Raw genomic sequence first — 25,591 nt, 5'->3', positions numbered from 1 at the left:
GAAAAAGTATATTTGTGTTTCCTAAGAATAAGAATAAATAATTTTAAGCCACATTACATTAATAAATATTTATAGTTATTAATAATTATCTTTATAACTACATATAATTTATTTGATTAAAAAATGACTAAAAACAAAACAAAGAAACGTTTCAAAGAAAGGACCAATAATGGGGGTGGTCTCACCAAAGTGAAGCTGTAACTTTTTTGGCAAGGTGCTTAGAAATGAGTTACTTTAATTTAAAATTCATAGATAGCTTAAGTCTGAGTCTAAAAGACATTTCTGCTTGTCCCAAGTCACATCAATTCCTGTCATTCTTACAGCGGCCGTCGCTTCAGTGATGCTGCCTTACAATAAGCGGGCAGTTCACCATTACAGTGGGCGTGTCGTGAATGACGTAGTAGCTACTGTCTCCACCGCCTGCTGCAGTTCCTCTCTGTTTGCTCTTATGAGACCCTCGTGCTCAGACTTCTTCACGGCCACAAGATCAAGCAAACGTGCGGAAGGTGAGACAAAGTCGAACGTGGGGATCGCGTACGCGTGCGAATACCAGCAGTGAGGAAGATCGCGACATGCTGAGCGGCTCTAAATTTGAGGAGCTGCCTGAGGCCGCGTGGTTCGCTTTTAAGTGTTGGGGATTGAGCGCTACGTGGAGGAGGAGGCGGCGGCTCAGCAAATCGCACCTTCACCAGTTTATTGTGGATGACGGGGATCGCGTACTTTTTAGCTGGTGCTACGTTAATTTATTTTCCAGTGAAATGTAATACTACATTACATCTGACTTGGCGGAGGCGCGTTAACTCGCTTCTGCTCTCTTCTCGCTCGTGCACTTTTCCGCGCTGCTTCGCCTTTTAATTTCGCGCATGCTCCGAACTGTGCTGTCCGCCGTGCACGCGCTTGTTCAGCCGCTCGCTCCCACACGGCTCCGTCGTTCATTTCTGATTTTTCCCGTTCTCTGCGTGTTCTTTGTGTTTTTTTCCTCTAAAGCCATCATCGACAAACTGTGGCGTTGAACAATTTAACTTTACAGGGTGCGTTCAGGTTTAATTTCCACCAGTTTGACTCATTCTGAGACCTATTAGTAATAATGTAAATTATTTCATTTTGTGGTGTTTTCTTATCAGGAAAGATGCTCGTACGGTTTCACTGTAACAGGGAGACTTTGATTTGTTTAATGGGGAATAAAAAATACAAACATTGCACAAGCTATTAGTGCTGCTGGAGGGATACAGTAAAATCTACAGCTGACAGGGCATTACGAGTACATTTTTGTGATATTTTAAACGGTTTTGTTTTATTTAATGTCTTTTATCCTTTACGACTACTTTCAGTATTTCTGTATACTTTGATACTTTAGCTTACTAGAGATGTTCGTGTTAAATGAAGAACAGGACTCGAGCCAATCGGGCTGTTTGTGTCGGACCACATGAAGCCATCAAAATACAAAATGTGAAAACTACAGAGCTCAGCAGAGCCACGACTCGACTATTATGGGCTGGAGCTCAACTGTCTGTCCTCATTGTTTATCTGTAGTGATGGGCGGAGTGAAGCCTCACGAAGCATCAAAACGTTTGAAGAAATTGTGTTGTAGAGAAAAGCCAAGCAAAATGACCCCTTTTATTGGCTAACTAAAAAGATTACAATATGCAAGCTTTCGAGGCAACTCGGGCCCCTTCTTCAGGCAAGATGTAATGGCATATTGTAATCTTTTTAGTTAGCCAATAAAAGGTGTCATTTTGCTTGGCTTTTCTCTACATTCATAATGGCTAACACGGTACAACACCCTAGTACTTCAAGCAATTGTGTCGGAAATCGTATCGAAGCTTCGAAGCATTTGACACTCACCTCTCTAGTGACCCCTCCTGGCCATTTTCATTAACGTTACACAAACTCATGATCCACTTCAATGACGTCTGTTATAACTCTTATTGCTTTTATTTTATATATATATATATATATATATATATATATATATATATATATAACTAACGCCGACAAGCAGAATGCACGCCTCACTCATGGATTCCCGGCTCTTTCAATTAGTATTTACTTTTGCACTACTATCATTATAATCGCTCCTGTATTAGTATTATAATTAACCTTCATCTTTTCTGGAGATCACATTTAATAGCCTTAAATGTTTTTTTTGGTTTGACTTAATTAAAATGGAGTAGACGGAAAGTAAAGGTTTATCCCTGTACTTTGCCTTGATATAGGTAAGCACATTTGAGAAAGAAAAGGTGAAATCCTTAAATCAGTTGTTATTATTTGATCAAGTATTGAAATATTTCATTTATTAATATTTTTCAATATTTTGTGGAGCACAAAAGTAATGAATTCGCTACAAAGAAATGTCGTTGTCAATGGCTCAACTAACTAAGGTGGTTGCTTTTCAAATTCTGAGCGCAGTGCTAGCCCGAGTTCGATTGAATTAAAGACTCATCAAAATTAACAATAATAAAAAAAATGATCAGAATTGATATCTTTATAACCAATTTGAACTTAATAATTTTGAGAGATACTGTGGAAGGATCGCATAAGAGATCTGTTTGGGAATCATCACCACTCAGAATCGCCATCTAATTGCGGACGGCAGCTCACGTATTTACATGAATTCATCTTCTATTCATTGCCATTTGACGTCCATGAACCCCTCCATTGAATAAGATGATAACAAACCCACTGTGGCAGATCAAGTTGAATTTGCTCTGCTGCACCAAACATTCAAAGATGTCAATCCGAGAGGCTGAGAGACACGGCGCAGATCAGTCACCGGCACACTGACACACAGACACACACGGGACACTCCAAGGTGAGCGCTGCACATATCAAGGTCGGCATTAAAGATCCTCTTGAGTGCTGAGGCAACAAAAAGCAGCGGGATAAACACATCTGGACCTGCTGTTGAAAAAAACATTTGCTTTTAACCGCAGCATCCCTCCCTCGTGAACACATCTTCAAGGTCTGAACAGGCGATCAGTAAAACATTGTCTTACTCACCGCACAGTGCAATAATAAAACATTTCCTAAAACATATAGTTGTCCTGTCTGTATCATTCCTGAGAAATCTTCCAGTTACAGAGGCGCAATCCCAGTTACTAACACATTTACCCTAATCCCCCAATACTCAAAGTAAGATCACATTCCAACTTATTAATTTAATATTAAAAAATTTAAACTGCTAAACCCGCTATCAACAACTACAATAACAGTTGAAATCGTCACTCAAATCATTTTTTTTGTTATACTGTACTGTAGATATAAAACAAGACGCCCATTTCCATTTGATATATTTTTATTAGTGTTCTCGCCTTGCCTGCTTTTGTTCCACAGTGAAATCTGCTGTTAAATGAAAGAATAAATTAAAAAAAAAACTCTTATGGGTGACAATTCACAGTGGGTGGACGTCGGATCCAAACCCACACAAGCCTTATTATGGAGCAACAACGCTACCGCGGCACCACTACTGTTTTCAGCAGGGACGATCTATATCATGTATGTTTTTCCATGTATGTAATGAAAACGAAAACAATTGTATATAGATGTATACATGACGGGCGGCACGGTAGCACTTCTGCCTCGCAGTTAGGAGACCTGGGTTCGCTTCCCGGGTCCTCCCTGTGTGGAGTTTGCATGTTCTCCCCTTTTAATGCGTGGGTTTCCTCCGGGCACTCCAGTTTCCTCCCACAATCCAAAGACATGCAGGTTAGGTGGATTGGCGATTCTCAATTGGCCCTAGTGTGTGCTTGGTGTGTGGGTGTGTTTGTGTGTGTCCTGTGGTGGGTTGGCACCCTGCCCAGAATTGGTTTCTGCCTTGTGCTCTGTGTTGGCTGGGATTGGCTCCGGCAGACCCCCGTGACCCTGTGTTCGGATTCAGCGGGTTGGAAAATGGATGGATGTATACATGACATACGTTCAGTGTTGCATGGGGCAAAGAATGGATATTTATCAGAGTATTTTAGTGAGAGATGTGCCGTCACCCGTACTGCTAAAGCTCTTCTTTACAGCATTATGTATTCTACATGTCGGCATTTGTATGATGTATAATTTATAATTTTATTTTTTGCCACAAAGTATTATCGGGCACAATCATTTAACATGTATTGACATTGACCTCTATATTTTAAGAGTCTCTCTGACACTTAACTCTCTAGTTATATTTTGTAATTCGTATTGACATTGCACACTTCAGTTGATGTAGTTAAGTGATGGACTGAAACGACAATTCAGGTAGATGCTGAGAATTCATTATTGTTCTTGTGGATTGCTGTGATTTCCTTTGTTTGATACACAGTGTCAAAGATATATTGTCATATATCAACTTTATATATATATGAAAAGATTAGGTAAATTGTGCAACTTTTTTATGGACTGCTTAATTTTGTTCAAAACCATACATCATATAATATACATCTATAAATATATATTTTTTTCATCTTCATTAGGAGAATACAACAATGATATATCATGTCAATTAAACAAATTTAATGTGCATATGTCAAACAACATATTTCTACATCTGCTGCAGTTAGAACAGGAGTAGTAGTTCAGTTGTGCGGAGCTCGTTAATTATCCCGATTAGCTGGCTCAGTGGTGTTGCAACTGTCTGTCAGTGAAAACACCAGGGGTTCGCGGTGTTGATCCTCCTCTTGAGCAGGGAACATTGAATGTGACAGTGACTGCGGGGGATTGTGTAACTGGAAGATGGTTTAAGAATATAGAAACGACAAAAGCTTAGTCTTTCAGTAATTCTATTTACGTCAATTATTTACTCTGTTGTGCTGCAGTTTGGAAGATTACTTATTTACCCCGCGCAGCCTTTGATAAGATGCATGAAAGGATGTTGCTGACAAAGTCAAGTGCTTTTTTGAAAGTTTGGCTCCAGATGTGCTTATCCAGCTGCTCCTTCTTCTCAGTACTTGAGTGATCTTTATGTTCACCTCTGGATGAATTCGCAAAGTTTCTTTACAGCTTTTTGTCTCATTAACGTAGAAATCCCGAGGCTTTCCTAAAGTTGTAGAAGACACTGTTGATGGCGCTGATTCTGTTTTAAAGACAGTTGTGATTAGTTATGCAGAGCTCGCTTTTACTCACATTGCTTTTTGTAAATCAATAATAGAAATCAGCTACAGATCTGGGAATCACTGAATAGTAAAAACGTTTAATGAGGAGTGTCGTGCGCAGATACAAGTCGGCTTTGGTGAAGCGTTTCTTAGCCTCTCTGATATGATCGACATGGGGTAGAAGAGACGCTGGATTGTTATAATACGTGCTGCCTTACGCAAAATAAGCTTATTAATTTGTTACAGATTCTAGGTGGACACGATTCCACACTAAGGAAAAAGGTGCCCCATTTAAATCGTTCATAATGTCTCCAAACTATATTTAACTTACAGACAAGTACTACTTAACTGTTTTATACAAAATCCTTATTTCAACATATGCGAGCCCCAATTAGGTTTTGAACTTGCGTTAGCGCACCTCACCGCTGTAGCATGGACAACTGCTGTTAAGCTTTGAGCCAAAACGCTTTAGTAGAGTAGTGAGTGACCAAATCGACTGCTGACTGCGCTGATTTCGATGACGTCATTACGCTAGCGTGCCTCAAAATCACGTGACGGGCGAATTGGATACTAGCCTTGAAGCGGTGCTTCGAGCTCCAGTGTTTCGAAAGCTCAGTATCGAGCGGCCCATCACTAGCTGGAGCTCAACTGTCTGTCCTCATTGTTTAAAGTGTTGAGCAGGGGGTCAGTCATGGGGGGCTGAGAATGGGCCCCAGTGTTCACAAATAAGGGGGGGCAAACCGACAGACGGCGTTTACTGTGAGTGCAGGGCTTTGGAGATTAGGGGCGATTGGGGAAATATCTAGTTAGTTTAAAATATGAAAGTTTATGTGAAAAAGTTATTTTAAAATGAGAGCAGATTACGTAGCCTCATGACTTTGAAGTAGAAGAGCCTTTTGAATTTTATTTTCTTTAAGTAAAGCGTGTTTGAGAAGCAATGCAGTTATGAGGAATATGTGAAGAAGCGTTAATCCAATGGCAGGGACTTTAAAGTGAACCAATTCTTTACATCCCAGTGACGTTACTTCATATTAAGAATTGTGTTCTCGGAGAAAGTCTGTGCTCAGTTTATATTAACGTATGTTAAATTACGCCAGACAATATCATAATTGGATTAATTACAGATAGCACTGACTGTGGAAGCACCTTTTTATTTTAATTTTTTATTCTCGTCTTCTTGGCTTGAATGTTGTTGTGCTGTGAACTTTTGTATGTAAGTTGATGAATATTTTGTGTGTCATTATTTGTAAGTTAGATACAGCAATGTGATATTAGTGTTTAAATCAAAATTCAAGTTTGTCTAACACTTAATCTAACGCTATGGATACTTTATTTCTCTGCTTCATGAGTGGGCTCCCTCTTAACATGCCGTGCCAAGTTCGTAACGCCATACTGCAAGTGAAAAAAACAACTACAGTGAGAGGAGAACAGATACCTTAATGGCTGTCAAAGGTGAATATTACTTAATTCCTCCTTCAGTAATCCTCCATTATTTTTTGCACAATGCTGACAGGATTAGTAACGTTACTTTACGTCTGTAGAGGTTAAGCTACGGAGTCAGAGAGGCTAATGTGATGGCTGACTAAATAACTTCAGTCAGATGAGCAGGTAGAAACTAAGTGATAGAGGAGCCATTTCAAGCTAATAATTATTTACATTGCTCTAACATAGCATTTACTTATTTTGCATAACCGGTTGAATAGCTCTAGTGAAGTGTAGTGCTGTCCATCTTACCATATTTTCTCAACATTCATTTTTTGTTCCAGCCGCTAATGATTTCTCACGTGTGTTTGTATGTTAATTAAGGATTTTAGATGCAAAATTACCTTACTGCATGTAAGCCTGATGGCATAATGATAAGATACTTCATTAACTGTAATAATCTTTCTTTGAATTTACTTATTTTCCATTTGTTAAGTTTATTTTATACTCCGAAACTGCAAGGTAAAATGTCTTTGCATCTTGCAATAGATGTCAGGTTTGACATATTTAGCAACTGAATATTACTTTGAGGCCTATACTTTTGCTGCTGCATTATGGCTATTTGTTAGACAATGTTTTTGAAAATGTAAAATTGCAACATTATATTTACAACTAGCCATGTGCGCCCAACTACGTTGCGCATGTTAAAGTTGTCTGTGAAGGGCTCCCTGTTTAAACGCGGCTGTCAGTCGTGAACTGGGCCTTTCGTCGCACAGCATTATGATTTTTTATAAGGGAAATAAAATTACAAAACAAAACCCTTGGACATTGATTCAATAGGAACGGCCTACTCGGAATCACTGTCCTAATAGTAATTATGTGGTGGTGGAGGAGCATTTCTGGTTGTCTTCGCACGACTTATGGATGGTTAATCATAAGCGGCGTCTTCCACATCGTCTTCGAGACCTTCAAAATTATAGTCTTGCCATGTTGGGATGCTAGGTTCTTCTTGATTTTCAAAATGTTGCATGACATCTACTATGTCATCAATACTGTCCCAATCAATATCGGCGAAGTTGTCAGTAAGGTACGTCTCCATAGGTTCTGTGTCCAGAATCTCATGATATACAATATTTTGTGTGAAATATTTTGTGTGCATCAGGAAGCAGTTTGTCTTGTGTCTGTGAGCTCAAAATCTTTACCTTTACTTAGTTAAAGCCTTTGCCTCTGGAGAAGGCAACATACAATTGACCTTGTGAAAACACTGATTCTGAAAGTAATATTCCGACAACCTCGAGGGTTTTTCCTTGTGACTTGTTGATAGTTATCGCATACGCTAGTCGTATGGGAAACTGCCGTCTGTGCATGTCAAATGGCATTTCAGTCGTCCATCATATCGAGGCCAATTCTTGGAATTAGTACAGTTTCACCTGCACGTTTTCCGGTAACACTTTTTGCTTCAAGCACATGCGGAAGCATTCTAGTTATAATTAAACGTGTTCCATTGCACAGTCCTTATTTCATATTCAGGTTTCTAAGCAACATAACAATTGCTCCAACTTTCAGTGTCAACTTGTGTGGTGGCAATCCTGATGGAGTTAGACAATTTAAAAATTCAATTGGGTAGTTAACGTCATCGCCACTCTGTGTGACTTTTATTTCATCTACGCTGAAGTATGTGTTGGCTTCACCTTCTAAACGTCTAAGTACTTGATCGTTCAACATCAAGGTGTCTTTATTCTTAGGACATAGAATCGCTGTGTCCTTGAATCTTTCTGGTTGGTCTAACTTAATTGTCTTTAGAAATACTTCATCAATTAAGTCTCCCGTAACTACACATTGTTCAGGAATTTTGACAGTTTCAGTACTTAAGTTGTCACTGTTCAACAGTTGACTGTTTCCAAGTTTTAGAAGCCAATCGGCAAAGGCCTGTTGGACAGGATCTGTTCGCATATTTGTATGAAATGAAAATTTTTTGAAATATTGCCATAATGGGCTTCTTTTAATACAGGCTACAATGATTGCAGCACTGTTGCCTCTTTTTTACAACAGGAAGTGTCCACCCAAAACCACTACCTTTCCTCCAAATGGAGTGTCCGGTGTGTTCATCAAGTCTTTGAGCAATCTATCGATCAGTGCTAACAAATGTCCCGACGCCATTGTGCACTCATCCCATATAATCACTTGAGTGTTAATAAGACTTCTTCCTTTGAACGATCTTGCTGTTATATTTGAGGTCGAAGTCTCAGTGATTTTAAATGGCATCCCAAATGTAGAGTGTACGGTAGCTCCATGATGCAAGAGTTCCGCTGCGATACCAGTCAAAGCTACACATTTGTAGTAGATTCCTTTTCCTCTCAAGACACGTACCAAAGCGTTGTATGTCAACGACTTTCCACTTCCTGCAGGACCTTCAAGGAAGAAGCATCTTTCATGTGATTGTGGGTTTTCAACAGCGGTGATAATTTGTTGGCATGCATTAAGTTGTTCTGGGTTTAACTGGGCAACCACTTCTTCGCCTAACCTGGCCTCTTCATGAATGTCAAAGATTGGAATGTCAGGTGTCGACACCATAGTTGGTACAGGTAATTCTTTGACAGCACAGCTTGTGTTATGAATTTTGAGAATACTTTCAATCTCAATTAGAGCAAGCTGTTCGCTTTCAGGTGCAGGATGACTTCGCATGAAGTCTTCTATCATTGCATCTTTGTGCTTCTCCCATAATGTCGCTGGGTCTGCTGGATGACACAATGCACATATAATTCCAAACAGCTCTCTGAGCTTGCTTGGCATATGGAAGAGTTCCGCTTCCATCAAACATCTTTCCCATTCAGCATCGTCTCTTAACAGGCCTCTCGCTTGGGCTGCTTCTTTGAACGTATTGTAAACCAATCCGTCGACACTTTTTACATCATCAAAGCTCTGGGCACCTCTTACATGCAGAAGCAGCAGCCTTAAGTATTATCTCTCCATATCAGAAGGACTGACAGAGTACATTCTGCTAATAACATTGTTGTGGCCCCTCTTTCTTGGAGTCCATGAAGTTGTTTTTGTATTGAACACAAAGTGACTTGCTATGTCTTGGTACAAGTATTGCTGTGCAGACTCATTTGTTTGATTCAATTCAAACCACGCTGTCAATGTGGTTCTGCGTCCCGCCTCTCTTTCAAGAGTTTCAACTTCTTTACCTTCATGAAATACTACTCTTTGTTGGTTTGGCAGATGTACTGCAAGTCGAATTACTGTGTGTGACTGTTGGTGCATTTTATTTTCTCGTATTCTCCACATAGCTTCAGGTGCACTTATGTATCTACTGTCGAGGAACCTTGAAGGTTCGTCCCAGTGAAGTTGTGTTTCCTTTGAATTGAGTTTTAGTTTAGCTCAATCATGTCCTTTGTAAAACATATTTGAATAAATATTTCACACTTTTAATGCTTGCACAAATTTCTACATTAATATGTGCGTTGTACTTTAGGGTTAGGTACCTATTATATGGAACGATCCAGCGGTTATCCACTGTGAACATTCCAACTTTAATTTTTCTCCCATCGTTTCTCCTGCGATAAACTGGGTAACCATCAACGTTCGGCTTAGTTTCCTCACTGAAATCTTTTGGATATTGTTTGGAACATATTCTTTCTTCATTCATGCATGGGCTTGTCATGTTCAAGTGTCCACAAGGGCCATGAACCATAGTCGCCTTGGCGATTTCATACAATCTCGGGTTTTTGACCGGATTTGGAATTTCACAACATACCATCTTGTCAATAAATTCAACAGTTCTTGGTTTATCGTCATTTCTGAGAAAAAGCAGGAGGTGGCAATGTGGTAAGCCACGTTTTTGAAATTCTATTACATAAACATGAGCGATCACCACTCCAAGTACTTTTTTCACGAATAAGTCATGCAGTAGTGCTGTAAGTTTCTCCTTGAAACTACGTGCAACGAGATCAGGTCTATCCTCCGGTCTTTCTCCAGGCTTCAAGTTTTCCATTACTTCACAACACTTTGGATTCATGGTCATAGTCATAAATACATCGGGTCCACCGTGCTTGCGTACGATTGCCATAGCGTCTTGGAAGTTCTGCTGATGAGTTCTAGGGCTTCCTTGAAATGTTGAAGGCAAAATATAGATAGTACCAGGCTTTACACCTTCGTTCTCTGTAAGATTATTTACGTGGTCCATTGAACCAGAGTAGAGATCGCTCCTGAGTTGAGCTTGATTTGATCTATGGAAGTGAATTTGATTAGCTTCTATCTTACAATACGCATCCACCACGTACTGTTGGAATAGTTTTCCAGCACTGAAGATAGGTTTGAATTTCTTTCTGTGTACATGTTGCTCCATTGAGACTTACAAACTGCAGTCACACAGTTGAAGTGATTGCGGCCTTCATGACCAACCTGGAAAGCTGATCTGAGATATTGAATGGCTGAGATGTGAACCTGCGCATAGAGGGCCCTATAGAATCCACTTTATTTTTTCTGATTTTCGGTTTTCATCATTTTATTTTTCCTTGATTCAGATTTTTAGTTTTTTTTTTCAGTTTTTTTTTTAATTTACTGTATGGAAGTATCAACAGCTCCAACAATACAAACAATAATGAAATGTCACTTGACATTCCTTTTGATGAAACAGCACATTAGCACAACTGTACCTTATTGTACTTAAACATAATGGATAGAAGTTCAGGGCATAAACTAAAGAATAATAAAAGTTGAGAAAATAATTCTATATATTATAACTAAAAATATAATTAGTACATTTAAATATCTAAATTCAGTAAACTAAGAGCTGCTAGAAGGTAAGACAGGATCAAGCAATGGGCTCGAACGCGTGCAGAAAGAAACTTCACTGTCTAAAAGTTCATTTTAAAAGTTTTAGTGAAAATTCCAAGCAAACATTCCACACGAGAATAAAGAGAAAAGTTGTTCCACACGCCAAGGCAGGTCACTAACTGAGCCTCATCTGTAGTCGCAATGACAGGAAACAGTTTGAATTGACCAACACAGGTTGGCTTGTGGCTGTTAGAAGAACCTCTCGTAGACTTTGCTCTTTTTATAGGCAGACATTTTACATAACTAAGCCAATCCTTGTATCTGCTTGACGTAACCTCAATAACTAGCAAATGGCTCTTACAGACGGTCATTATATTTCAGGCCCTTAAGCAGTCCATTTTGTTTTAGCGTGGAGCTGTTGTCATTTGATTGATTTCCATCTCTGACACTCATCCCCATTGAAGTCCATGATTGTGAGGCACTTGGTGTTTTAGCTCACTGAGTGACTCTCTCTTGTCTTGTATTCACTAAAGCTCCTCTCACCATCCACTGAGCTGATTGGCATGTAGATGTCGGCCAACGCTATCTCTGTCACCCTTTACAAACACTGTCTCGCACCCTTCCAGTGATCAGCCAGCTCCACAGAAGACGAGAGACCCTCATTGAAGATGCAGTGTAAATACGCTGTCCACTCTTCACTTATCTCTGCTGATGGCTTCATCACAAGTTTCAGTTTTGTGTTTCCTTCATTGTGTTTGTCCATAGCAGGGGCCTGCCTGGGATCAAACACTCTGACCAGCTTATATTCCTCCTTCACAGGATGGACATCCCAGCAACTTAGCAAAGGCCAGTTGGAAGGCATAATGCAGGTGGTCGAGCACACCCATCTGATTCAACAGCTCCTCAGTTTTGCACCAAAGCCATAGGTTTTTGTAGTTCCATTCATCAGGTAGGAGCCCAGATCCTCCATGATGTGTGCTGAGACTGCAGTAGGACAGCGAGTGCCCTCCAGAACTGTAAGAGCTGTTTAGTTTGATGCATCCTTCTGAGATGAAGGTTCACTTCACTTTGAGGGTATCCAGTTCTTCCTCTCAGTCAGCTTTAGCATATTTGTTACAGCCTGAGCTGATGTGTTCTCAGCCAGAAAGACCTCTTTGTAGAGGTGGATATGTTCAGCATGGTGTTCTTCTGATTTGAACCCGCTATTCCACCTGAGGTTTCCTGCCTCCCTTGCTCAGCACAATCTCTTTCACTGAGTAGAAGGTTGCCTGTCTCGTTTTTCTGGCAGGCTTCTTGAAGAAAGCAGATTTTCCACCATCACTAGTGATGCAGTGCTGCCAGGTCTCTCCTACCAAACTGATGCCATGACACCCTGTTAGGCATAACCCCTTTGAAAACGTCCTGGTCTGCTTTCAGACAGTGTGGTGGATTGTCTGTCAGCTCTGCTCAAATTTCAGGAAGATTCAGCTGGTTGGTGTGAAGGGACTGAAGTGCTGCTTCCTGTGAAAACAAACAGAAGTTACAGCTCTGCCTTAAGATAACATCTGACAAAAATTTCTGGGGCCTCATGCATAGCGCCATGCATAGAATTCACACTAAAACATGCTGTATGGACAAAAGCAGAAAATTGCGTACACACAAAAAAATTCAGATGCATAAATCCACTCCATAAATCCCGGTCAGCGTGAAAAGTAACACACGTGCACGCGCCTGCTGCCCCACACCAACTCCTCCCAGAATTACGCCTCTTTGAATATGCAAATCAATATAAATAGCCCTTAAGCTTAGTGTTCTGTGAAAAGACAATGGGAAAAGCACGGGGGAAAATAGAAGAATTTCTGCAAATACCAAGTGGAGGCAAAGAAAGAAGTACAATTTTTTTTGGTTTAAGCAGTGGTATAAACAACAAAAGGAAGATGATCGAATGACATAGAGTGATGGAGAAACTCGAAAGCTCAAGTTCACAAAGTTGCACAGTGCCCGAAATAAAACAGAATTTGTCCGATGTCAAAGTCACTGTGAAAAGGCGAGTCGTAGCCCACCATCTGAGTGTCATGTGAAAGCTTATTAGGGTACAAAGAAAAGCAAAAAAATAGGGATACAGTAAGATAAAAAGCATGAAATTTCAAGCTTTAATCACAATTTCCATTTTAATCACAAAGTTTATTTTTCATTAAAGTAGAACATCATAAACTTGATCTTAAAATCGTTTAATTAACCAGTTTCCCAAATCACATCGTAATTAAAGTAGCACGTTAAATGCTTTATTTTGTATTTGACCTTCAATGTGCTCTATGTGTGTGAATCACTACGTGCTTCTTAAATGGTGTGATACAGGTGCTATATAGCACCCACCCCGGCACAGACTGACGCAGAGGCACGTGTAAAATCAACAGCGGCTTTTATTATATTCTTCAGTCGTGGGACACGCCTTCCCTGTGCCCCACAGTCCCAACACAGTCCCAAAATACTTAGCCAACTCACAAAACTCTTTTTCCCTCTTCACGTTGGCACCACCATACCTCCCAGGTAACTTCGTCCTCTTCCTCCCGATTCTGGCTGTCGAGTGGTGTAGGCTGGCCCGTTTTATAGCCCACCAGGAAGTGTTCCAGATGCTTGACCACCTGGTTCCCAATTGCACATCCTGGTGGGGCTGATGACTCGTCCAGCTGGGTTCTTGAGTCCCGGCAGCACCCCCTAGCAGCCACCCCAGCTCCCAACCAGGCTGTGGAGGACTCCATGTCTCATGGAGCCAAGCGGGAGACTGGGGAATCAACATCGGCCAGGGAGGCTGCCACCAAGTGTGCCGGGGGAGGTATTGAGCTGCCCATGGTGGCTCCGCCCGAACATATACAGCAGGCACGTCCTGTACGGGCATGGGCCCCGGCCGTCCCTTACAACAGGCTTTCTCTTCCTCTGACAGGACACAGAATCCAATACATTCATTATATTACAGCTCTTTGAATAATTTAAATGCTGTGATGTATACTTGATATCAGTTTCATGATGGTAGGAAGCTGTACATCTGAGGCTTCATCTACTGCATATCTTAAAATAATTAATTACAAAGCGAAAACGAGCTCATTTGGAAGACATTAAATCAGGGAATTATATAGAAATAAAGAAAGAGAGACCCACTTTTAAGGGGTTGTTGCATCTGAGGAGACGCCTGCTCTTCTGCTCAGGTTTGTAGGGCCGAGTTTATAAGGGAAGAGTTAAATGTGGAGCCCGTGTGCCTCGTCACTGCCAGGCGAAATGTTTATTAAATCAGAAACATCATTGTTAAGTTATAAAAGGGAACCCGTTAACAACCAGTGCTGTGCACTAATAACAGTTTTCTACATGAAAGACTGTTAATACCAGCTAAATATAATTTAATTGGTTACATGATTTACACTAAATACATCCCATACAATTTAGAACTGCCTACATAAAATAATCACCATACAGCTGAATGCTTACTCGCCTATCACTGTGTTGAGAACACGGTGCTCTCGGCTATCTGTGCTTTCATCAACTACAACATAAATTTTCTTGCCACAAGTCTTTCAAAGAACGGCTTCCATATGTTGTTCAAAGTCACAGGACCAATGAGTTTGACGAAGACTGCTCTCAGTTTCTGGCAGCACGCCTCCCTGTTTACAATGCTTAGTAAAGAAAGGACGCATCTTCGTAATTTTTTTTCAAGCGGTATTTCTGCACACAAGACCACAAAATCCTCCACAAACAGGCGTCTTGCATCTGATTATTTTGTTATTTCCTCTGTTGTTACCTGTAGGTGAACACCTATTGATCTTAATTTCTCCTTTTTCTTGAGATGGGTTTTAGATTTGACACAGTCATTGCAAGTATGTTCTCGTGTCCAGCCTATGATGTGCTTGCAAAACTTGCAGAAAACTTTTCCAGATTCGTAAAAGTCGCTGTGATATTGTTGTGCCCTCAATTTTGCAGTTAAGTTCATGTTTCATAGTTATTCGGATGTATTTGGAGTATCTGATTCTGCTAGTTTTGTCATCTCTGTCTCATGCAACTAGATAATTCACATGCCTTTAGTGAGAAAACATACAGGAAAGACAGACAAAAACAGATAGAGGCGTGACAGAATTTCTACAAAGAATTGCGTCCGCTTGAAAAACAACAAAGTGGAAAATAGTATCTGACTGATAGAATTACAGAGTATTCAATTCTTTTAATATATTGGGAAGATTCGTAACAGCCACCCCTTCAGTCTCTAAATTCCACACATTTCCGTTTTTAAATCTAAAATCTGTTTTTATGTGTTAATTCCGTGATTCCGTTCATGTTTTCTAAATCATAGGGCCCTACCCATATAAAATCACCAACATGGCATGCAGGTTTTCCAGTCACGGTGCCCATCTTCATCCAGCCAATAATAAACTGTGGTGTCCACTTGTGAAACTTCTCCTCCTGTCTTCAGCATGATCTCCTTTACTTTATTGTACCAGTGAAGTGCTGTGACTGTGAGACCACACAGACATTTTCTGAGCCTCCAGTATTCCTACACTTTTAGCTTCAGTAGGTGGATAAATATGAGTTTATAGAGTGACAGTAATGCCCATTGTTACCAGACTTGATTTTTCTACAAAAATTAATGTAATAATAATAATAATAATAATAATGCATTTTATTTATATAGCACTTTTCCCATGCTCAAGGCACTTCACAGAGTCTTAGAATAAAAAAAAACAGCAGGGTATATGTAGCATTGGATATGTTTTCCTGAATGGAACAATGAAATGGATAACAAAGCATTAAAAAGAATAAAGAACAATAAACCAGAGTAAAATATTATCTTCAATACTAAAAGAAAAACCTAATACATAACCTAATTTGTGATAAAACAGACACACAAATTATCCTGAACACCTGGACAGAGAGGTAAACTGAAAGAAAGGGCAAAAAGTTAAGTGAAGTTAAAAGCCTTCCTAAATAGCTGAGTTTTAAGTTGTTTTTTAAAAGAATGAACAAAGTCAGCTCCACTCATTTATTTTGGGATGTCATTCCAAAGTCTGGGTGCTATGGAGCTGAAGGCCCTGCTGTCACCCACAGAGTGCAGGTTAGTGTGAGGCACAACAAGATTACCAGAATCAGAGGACCTTCGTGGGTGGACAGGCAAATAGTGATTTAGAAGGCCACTGGTGTAGTCCGGTGCGAGGCCATTTAAAGCTTTGTAGGTTATTAATAGATTTTTATATTCAATCCTGTAAGACACAGGGAGCCAGTGAAGATGGAGCAGAATGGGTGTGATGTGCTCGCTGTTACTGGTGTGTGTAAGGACTCTTGCAGCCGAGTTTTGAATAAGCTGGAGCTGTGATATAAGATTAGAAGGGACGCCTGCCAGCAGCAAGTTACAATAATCGATGTGGGATGTGATAAAAGCAGGGACAAGTTTCACAGCATTAGAAAAGGAGAGGAAGGAGCGAACACATATGTTACGGTGGGGAAAGTAAGAAAATTTCCTTAATGTGGCTTATGTGGGCGGAATAAGAAAAGGAGGAATCAAAAAAAGGAGCTCATTTTCTTAAGCAGCGCTTTAGTGTTGATTTGCAGGAGTTCAGTTTTGTTGCCATTTAATGTTAAAGAATTGTGCTCCATCCAGGTTTTAATTTCACTGAGGTAAGTTGTGAGCTGAGAAAACTCTGATGAAGTTGCACTTTTAACATTGAAATAGAGTTGAGTGTCATCTGCATAAAAATGACAACCCAGTCCATAGCTATGAATAATATGTCCAAGAGGAAGCATATAAATACAGAAGAGAAGAGGGCCGAAGACAGAGCCCTGAGGAGCTCCTTGTGTGACTGGCGCCGAGCTGGACCTGCTGTTACCAAGACTAACAAACTCTTGCCTATCAGTCAGATAGGACTTGAACCACTGGAGGGCAGTGCCAGAAATACCCAGCATGTTCTCCATTCTAGACAGTAGAATGTCATGTCTGACCTGAGTGTCAAACGCTGCACTGATGTCTAACAGAATCAATATGCTGGTTTGTCCAGAGTCTGCTGCCATAAGCAAATCATTGGTTACCTGTAGCAGAGCAGGTTCACAGCAGTGCTGTGTCCTGAAACCAGACTGAGAGGGTTCCATCAAATTATTAGAAGTTGAGTAGTTGGTGAGTTGGGAGGCTGCAACACGCTCAAGAACTTTTGACAGAAAAGGTAAGTGGGAAATAGGCCGAAAATTGTTAAGATCGTCACCATCAAGACCAGACTTTTTTGCCATGGGGGTTACAGAAGTGATTTTAAAAGTGAGCGGCACAGTGCCAGTGTCAAGGGATGAGTTTATTATTGTTGTAACAGTCGGGATTATGGCATGAAGGCAGGATTTAAGAAGTGTGGTGGGGATAGGGTCCAGTACACAAGTAGTCGGCCTCATCTTACAAAGCAGGTCATTAACAAACGCAGATGTGACTGGTGAGAACTTAGAGAAGAAACTGGATAGAGTGGGAAAACAGGGAGAGATATAAACAGATGATGTATTTATGTTAGTTGAATTATTTAGATCTTTAATTTTATTGTGGAAAAAGTGGAGCAATTTTTCGCAGACCTCTGTAGAAGAGGTAGTTGGGCCAGATGTAGGTTGAAGTAGTTTATTAACTAAAGAGAACAAAACCCTTGGGTTCTCATGTCAACTTTCTATTATTCTGCCATAATGTGCATTCCTGGCTGCAGTTAGTGCTTCTATGTAAGCCCTTTGATGGTCAGAGAAAGCCTAGATGTGAACAGCGAGGCCAGACTTATGTGACATTCTCTCAAAGAAAAGAAATTTGACGTTTACAGGTAAGAGGAGAGAGAGATAGTGAGACAGTTAAAAGCACTGCTTTATGGTCAGAGAGGCCCAAATCAGTTCTGTAAGTGTTGACAACAGATAGTCCAGAAGTGAAGTCAGGTCCAGAATATGACCACCAGAGTTGGTGGGAAACTCAACATGTTGTGTCAGGTCCATGTCCATATTAAATCTTCATTTTTCCAGCTCTCGTGTGCCTTTCTCTTGTCAAATGCAGGCAGGATTCCATAATTAGCAGCCATCCTCAACTACGAATGTTAAACTTAAATAAAAACACAACACCTTTGATGTTAGCCACACACTTTTTATTCTTCTCTCCTATAAAACACACCCATCACGAGTAACCTCCTACAAACCCACTCTCCTCAAACCCCTAATGTCCTTCTCCCAGTCGGGATGCAGTCCCATAATCCCACAAATAGGAGTTCACATGTATAAGGTATAGAATATAACAACTTAACAGAATGAAGCTCCTGATGCACAGTTCAGTTCCAGCGAGGATATCCAACAAAGCCCTAAATACGACAGCTTTAATAGACCTGCCATTGCTGTGTCCAAACATGATGGTGCCATGTAGATAAAGTGTTGTCATATCTACATGGTGGCACTGAAATGTATGCAAATCCCCTTTAATGAAGGTCTGCAGTGCACTTTGATCTCATCTGAATTGTTTGATTTGTAATTTTAAACAGTGAGGCAGAGGAGGAAATCAAGAAAAATGTGTCTTTGACCCAAACCTCATGGAGGGCACTGTGACCCTGAAGTGTGCTCATTATTTTTACTGACTTTATGAAGTTAATTCTCCTACTTTTATTTTCACAGGTCTTTCCCATTTCACATGACCATACACTGAGGTGTCTAATGGCCTCCAGCTCAGGGCTGTCCATGTGAGAAGTGAATGTGAGAAGAGAAAGGCAGACACTTAAAGAGAGAGAAGAGTTTCACACAGAGCATGGCCTCTGCCAAAGAAGATGGTGTGGATGAAAGAACGGTGGACGTTAAAGAAGAGGAGTGTGAGCGGCTCACACCAGAGGATGTGTGTGTGAAGCTGGAGGATCACGAAGAAAGAATTTCAGTTTTTAAAGAGGAGGAGGAGTGCAAGTGGGTGACTGTTACCATTAAAGCTGAGGATTTGAATGATTTCTCCGTTGGTTTTGAACTTCAAAAGCATGAAACTGAGGATATTTTCAAGCAAGATGCCTGTGAAGAATCACCATCCAGTTTACAGTCCTGGTTCACTAATACGGGACGACTGGCTACACAGGAGAATTCTGCAGAGCTGAAATCAGAGTTATCAGAGTCTGAAGAGAAAATCACAGAGGGAAATGGGAGAGAAGGAGAAGAGTCACCTGGGAGTGTTGGAATAAGTGAGTAATGTGATTAAATATAAAAGAAAGAGAGCGTTTATAAATTTGAACGGTGGGTGTTCTGATGTTTTTAGAAGATTGAAATGAGAGTTCAAAACACAGTTAATTGAACTTGGATAAAGACCACCTGCTCGGGCCCATCATAAAAAACAATAGGTTACATAATAATTAAGAATGTAGAAAAACTTGAGTGAATACGGAAAAATCTAAAGTGTTGAGCACATGACTTGAACATCATGAAGCTTTGACTGAAACTGTGATGTATGTTAGGCCAACAGTGCATTACGTTCAATGAAAATATCAAAAGTCATATTTTGTTAAAGACATGTATATTTCTTAAATTGTGTGACAGTCAAGGCAGAAATGTCTGCAATAGTAAATAAATAAATACAGTAGAGTCTCGCTTATCCAACATTCTGTATTATCCGATGTCCCAATGCAAAAAAAAAAAAAACGCATCAATCGGCAACAAGAACTGCAAGTTGCGAGCAATGAGCGTAGTCTATTTTTAGTTGCTAAGTTCATTTGTTCAGTTAAATTTTTCTGTATTTTTGTTGTAAAACATGATTACAGTGGATTATGTGGCCAGCCCTCTCTGGTGTGTGTGTGTGTGCGCATGTGTCTCTCTCTCTTGCATGTGTATGTGTGTGCGCGCCTGTGTATCTCTCTCTCGCGCGCGCGTGTGTGTGTGTGTGTGTGTGTGTGTGTGTGTGTGTGTGTGTGTGTGTGTGTGTGTGTGTGTGTGTGTGTGTGTGTGTGTGTGTGTGTGTGTGTCTCTCTCTCTCTCTCTGTGTCTCTCTCTCGCGCTGTCTCTCTCTTGCTGCACAGGGAATGCACAGGGAAAGACAAAACAGGTGCGTAAATCATCGGCGCACAGAAACTGAAAGGGAAACTGGCTCGTTCGTATACCTAGTGTGTGGTCGTGAACAGATGCAAATGTTTGGCAAACTTTTTGGTCATAACCCGATTTGTACATGTCCAGAGACGTTCGTGAACCGAGTTTCTACTGTATTAGGTTCGTAATGTGTAAAATTATAACATAGTTTGACGTTTAATATGCTTTTTCTTAACAGCTCCCATTATCTGACATTTTCGCTTATTCAACGTTCTGCCAGCCCGTTTATGTCGGATAAGCAAGACTCTAATTCAAGAATCAAATCCTCACCGCTGTGCTCTAAATAAGAGTGAATTTGCTCAAGCCATTGCTCATCTAATATGTGCCTCATCTTTCTAATGGTAATCTCGTGCACTTTGACGTTAACAGTGACAAGAGCTACCTGTACGAGCCATGATGACATTCAGGGGGTCTCAGGGTCTTCTTTCAGCATCTTGTGTTCTGCTCTCAGCCTGATCTTGCTGGGTTAACATGGCCTGGACAAGTTGGCAGTGGTGTGAAATCTTCACTTTGAGATGATCTTGGGCCCTTCTGTCTCCCACAGTCACATCAGGTCAATTTGGAGTCTTCATTCCACTTCACCTGTATGTTTTTGGGGAGGAGGGAAAGAACCAGAATAACCAGAAATGCCATTCAGAGCCCCTTTTGTGGAACAATTGTGGGCAGGATTTGACCCCAGGACACCTGAACAATAAAGCAGCTGAGCTAAACACTGTGCCCCCCTAACACAAGAGGATATATTTGTATGTCTATTGTTTAGTCCAAATTAGGAGCTAGAGGATTTAGATATCATCACATACATTACAATTAAGAAGAGAAAACCCAAATTCTGACACATTATTGGGTAGGAAGGCTCTGCTCGGAGTCTTTAGAGCTGATATTAATCCCCCATTTCATTTGGGTCTGCTGATATCAATAATAATAATACTGATTTTCTTTTTTTTTTCTTCATAATAATAAATGTTTTTTTAGCCATGCATAAACTTTACATTCCATAATAAAGTGCTACTGCATACTGCATACACATAGAACATTTACCCATAATGCACACATAATGGAACAATACAAAAGGCATGTCTTAATCATACTCCACATTTCAAATAAAATAAAATGTTCATCTGGATATTTGTAGATGTCGACTCCAACAAGAAGAAATCGACACAGTCTTGCTGAACGCTTCAGGTTCTTATCTAAGGTTATAAGCATCTTTCATGTTCTGAGGACAGTCTGGTCCTCCTGTCATCCACGATGTGTGCTGCCGTACTGAACAGACCCTCGCTGTCCCCACTCGTATAAGGAGGGCACAGGTAGGACGACGGCTTTTATTGGTCCTCCAGAAAGCCAGTGGCCCAGCATCTCTTGTGGTATGAGGTTCACAGAGATAAAGATTCATCTCTGATGCTGCTGACTCAAATATCGTTTTTATCTTTATTGACAATTTCTTCATGCATTCTGCAGTTCTTTTGGTGGGGAGTTTCTTTGAATCTCTCAGCTGTTGACTGTCGCTCTGAGTGCGTCTGTGTGGTCAAGACACCGGCACTAAGCAGTTTATGTGTTTGAAATTTGCAATCATCTGTGAATTATGTGTCCTTGTACCATTGCTTAATTTGGGGATAAAAATCATTATGATAATAATATCTGTTACAAAATTCGTAACTGTATAGTGGCTATTCACACTCAATGCTTATTATGTGTAATTAGTATTATTTTATTTAGGTCTAAAAACTAGGCTCATACCATTGTACTCAACCAGCCAACAAGAGGGCTGATGACAATTTCTAACTAATCAACATCCCTTGATAACAATTTATATTTAAATACCAGCTCAGTAAAACTCTGCATCCCTTTTCTCCCATCTTACCTACACATTCACTGAAAGGCTAATGAAATGGATTTAAGTCAAAACATCTAATTAATTAATTATTAAAAAAAAAAAATCAGTCAACTAACACTTACTGGCTGATGGAATCGTGGATCAAAATGATCTAGAAGGTGACATCTTCCTGAACTGAAAGTGGCTGGTTGTCCAGGCTTACGAATTCCACTGTTTTTCCTGTCACAGAAAGTCTTTGCTGTTCTTGCTGTCAGTATTATAAGGTTGAGTTTTCTAAGTGCTGCCATTATTGGAGGCCGAGTGAGAGTAGGCGACTGAGCTAGACTAAGCTTGCTGGTCACCTCAGTCTTTGAACAGCTCGTTCTTCACACCAGTCCCTTTGTGTTGATCTCTCAGATGGTGAATAAGGTTTGTATTGTTGAAAGTGTTAGCAGAGAATCTACTATGAGAACTGAACAAGAGATTAGCAGAGAATCTACTATGAGAACTGAACAAGAGAACTGTAACCAATTGTGTTTCAAATGTTGTGAGTCACCTTGGATAAAGGTGTTAGAGGAAAAAACAATAGTTAAAATGTTTGTGTTCTTTCAGATTTACAGAAGAATGGCAGCTTCTCTCTGCCTTCATTTGGTCAGCCCTCCCTTCAACACAAAGAGAAAGGAATGAAGAAATCAGCAAGAGGAACAGAGAACCTGACAGCAGCCTTTTTGCAGTGCAGTTCTCTCCCTACTGCTGGAGTAACACAGACAGAAGTCTTCAAAACTGATCGGCAGCAACTGGAGAAAGAAATCCAAATTCACACAAGAAAAAAATATTTGGAATGTGGCAAACAATTCACACACAAAAGTGATCTTGATAAGCATATGAAGATTCACACAGGAGAAAAAACATATTGTCATGAATGTTGTAAGTCGTTCACTAGGAGAAGCCATCTTAAGACGCACAGAAGAATCCACAGTGGAGAAAAAACTCATTGTTGTCCAGAATGTGGAAAGTCGTTCTTTCGGAGCGGTGATCTTCAGAGGCACAGAAGAATCCACACAGGAGAAAAACCTCATTGTTGTCCAGAATGTGGTAAGGCGTTCTCAAGGAGAACTGAACTTCAGTGGCACAAAACAGTCCACACAGGAGAAAAACCTCATTGTTGTCCAGAATGTGGTAAGACGTTTTTAAAGAGATGCAATCTTCAGAGGCATGGAAGAATACACAGGAGAAAAACCTCATTGCTTTCCAGAAGGTGCCGAAAAATTTTCTGACAAACTCAGTTTTCAAAGGCACACTGAAATTTATACTGGAGAGAAGCTATATTGCTGTTCTCAATGTGGGAAAAGGTTTGAAACATTAGCTCTTTTCAAGTAAACACACAAACTCCCACTAAAGTGAAAATACAGCATGTTCTGAATGTGGCAAATTTTATACAAACCAGATAGGTCTTTATCCATGTGCCAAAATCTATACTGAAGACAAATCTCATTGCTGTTCTGAATGTGAGAAACGATTCTTAGATTTAAACTCACTTCAGTGCAACATCAGAACTCATACTGGAGATAAACCTTATTGTTGTCCTGAATGTGATAAGCAGTTCTTACAACAAAGCACCATAAAGAGTCACATCAGATGTCACACCGGAGGAAAAACTCACCTTTGCTTGGAATGTGGCAAACAATTCTCACACCTCAATTCTCTGTATAATCACAGGAGAAGTCATACTGGAGAGAAGTCTTACAGTTATACTGCATGTGGAATTCGATTCTCATATAACAGTTCTCTTCACAATCATAAAATAATTAATTCTGGTAAGAAACAAAGCTCTTCTGAATGTGGCAAGCTTTTTTCAGACAGTGTGACTCCTAAAGATCACATGAAAATTCATTCTGGAGAGAAACCTTATTGCTGGCCAGGGTGTGGCAAACGATTCTCACTTCCAAGTGCACTTCGGTGCCACAGAAGGATCCACACTGGAGAGAAGCAGTACACCTGTTCTTAATGTGGTAAAGGGTACTCTTCCAGAAAAAAGTTTCTATAGACACACAGTCATATTGGAGTAAAGCCTGTCCCAGCAATGACAAATGATTTTTCCTTTGGTCCTCGGGCACAAAAAATGAAGAAAAATTTTTGAATGTGGTAAAGGACTCCAATTGTTGTCCTGAATGTGATAAGCAGTTCTTACAACAAAACACCATAAAAAGTCTCATCAAACGTCACACCAGAGAGAAACCTCACCTTTGCTTGGAATCTATAAGCATACGAAAAGTCATACTGGAGAGAAGCCTTATAGTTGTATGAATCTTGTATGCGATTCTCATATAACAGTTAATTCTGGTAAGAAACAAAGCTTTTCTGACTGTGGCAAGCTTTTCTCAGACATCATGATTCTTATTGATCACATGAGAATTCACTCTGGAGAGAAGCCTTATTGCTGGCGAGAGTATGGCAAACAATTCTCACGTCCAAGCGCACTTAGGTGCCACAGAAGTATCCACATTGGAGAGAAGCAGTACACCTGTTCTGAATGTGGTAAAGGGTACTCTTCAAGAAAATCTTTTCTGAGACACACGGAAAGTCATACTGGAGTAAAACTTTTCTCAGAAATATCAAATGATCTTTCCATTGGATCCGCAGGCAAAAAAAAAATGAAGAAAAATCTTCTGAATATGGTTAAGGACTCCAGTTGAGAGTAGTTAAAAAGCACATAAGAATAGTGGAGAAAACACAAAGTGGCAAACAGATCGTAGATGTAAGGCCACCTCAGAGCCACATATGAATTCACACAATACAACACATATTTGATAAACAACAAGAACCTTCTTCAACAACTTATTTGTTGAGGTGCAAGAAAAAACCTCATTGTTGTCTTAAATGTGGTAAACGCTTTTCAGACAGCAGTGGCCTACATTGTCATAAATGACTGGCTTACTTGTGGTAAACATCTTAGCTGTTCTGAATGTTGAAAGTGGTCCTCCTGTATCAGCCATCATCAGAAACACGTAAGATTTCATGAAGGACTCAGAAACTGTACTGCCAGGACGTCGGCCACACAGGGACTGATCATCTCTGCACCAGTGTTGTGTCATAAGATGGTGACCAATACAAACAGCAGACAACAGAAAGAGGTAGCAATAGTACTGAGAGGTGATAAGAATTTCAACTACAGAACACAACTGAAAACGTTCAATGTAATAATAAAAAATGGAGAAGGAAAATCAAATCCACAGTGCAGTGCCAACTACCAGGAGGTGCCACTGACAACAAGGGGAATATTTTTGTTTCAGAGCTTTGGAGATGGGCCCTTATCTGAGTAGTAATGAACTTTTACCACCTCTGGGATGTCATTTGATTGCTGACACCTGGGCTGAGTGCAGACAGCTGTTCTTAATCTTGATAATGAAGAAGTCATTTAGTGACGTCAGCTGTCAGCCAATGCTGT

At 40.2% G+C, this 25,591-nt stretch overlaps 1 protein-coding gene across 2 annotated transcripts; it reads left to right on the top strand.

Moving 5' to 3' along the window:
* The first annotated feature begins 431 nt into the window (after positions 1 to 431).
* LOC120528483 (zinc finger protein 665-like) lies at positions 432 to 23,764 on the top strand. 2 transcript variants are annotated; one of them, XM_039752658.1, is made up of 3 exons: positions 432 to 506; positions 18,891 to 19,435; positions 22,756 to 23,764. In XM_039752658.1, exons 2-3 carry the CDS (start codon positions 19,021 to 19,023, stop codon positions 23,418 to 23,420), a joined length of 1,080 nt encoding a protein of 359 aa, XP_039608592.1. In that variant the 5' UTR covers positions 432 to 506; positions 18,891 to 19,020; the 3' UTR covers positions 23,421 to 23,764. The 2 variants fall into 2 exon arrangements, with proteins under 2 accessions (XP_039608592.1, XP_039608593.1); XM_039752659.1 differs by lacking the exon at positions 432 to 506 and adding an exon at positions 6,451 to 6,515.
* The last annotated feature ends 1,827 nt before the right edge of the window (positions 23,765 to 25,591 follow it).

Source organism: Polypterus senegalus, chromosome 4 (assembly GCF_016835505.1).
Source record: "Polypterus senegalus isolate Bchr_013 chromosome 4, ASM1683550v1, whole genome shotgun sequence".
In the NCBI taxonomy this organism is placed as follows: Eukaryota; Metazoa; Chordata; class Cladistia; order Polypteriformes; family Polypteridae; genus Polypterus; species Polypterus senegalus.
The sequence above is the reverse complement of the archived record's forward strand: the minus strand, read 5'-3'. Positions and strand labels throughout refer to the sequence as shown.

What these genes read in the sequence shown, in the direction of transcription:
- LOC120528483 (XM_039752658.1), top strand. Translation starts at nt 19,021, where the DNA reads ATGGCCTCTGCCAAAGAAGATGGTGTGGATGAAAGAACGGTGGACGTT. An exon ending in ACCTGGGAGTGTTGGAATAA is followed by an intron (nt 19,436 to 22,755) that starts GTGAGTAATGTG and finishes GTGTTCTTTCAG; the next exon opens with ATTTACAGAAGAATGGCAGC.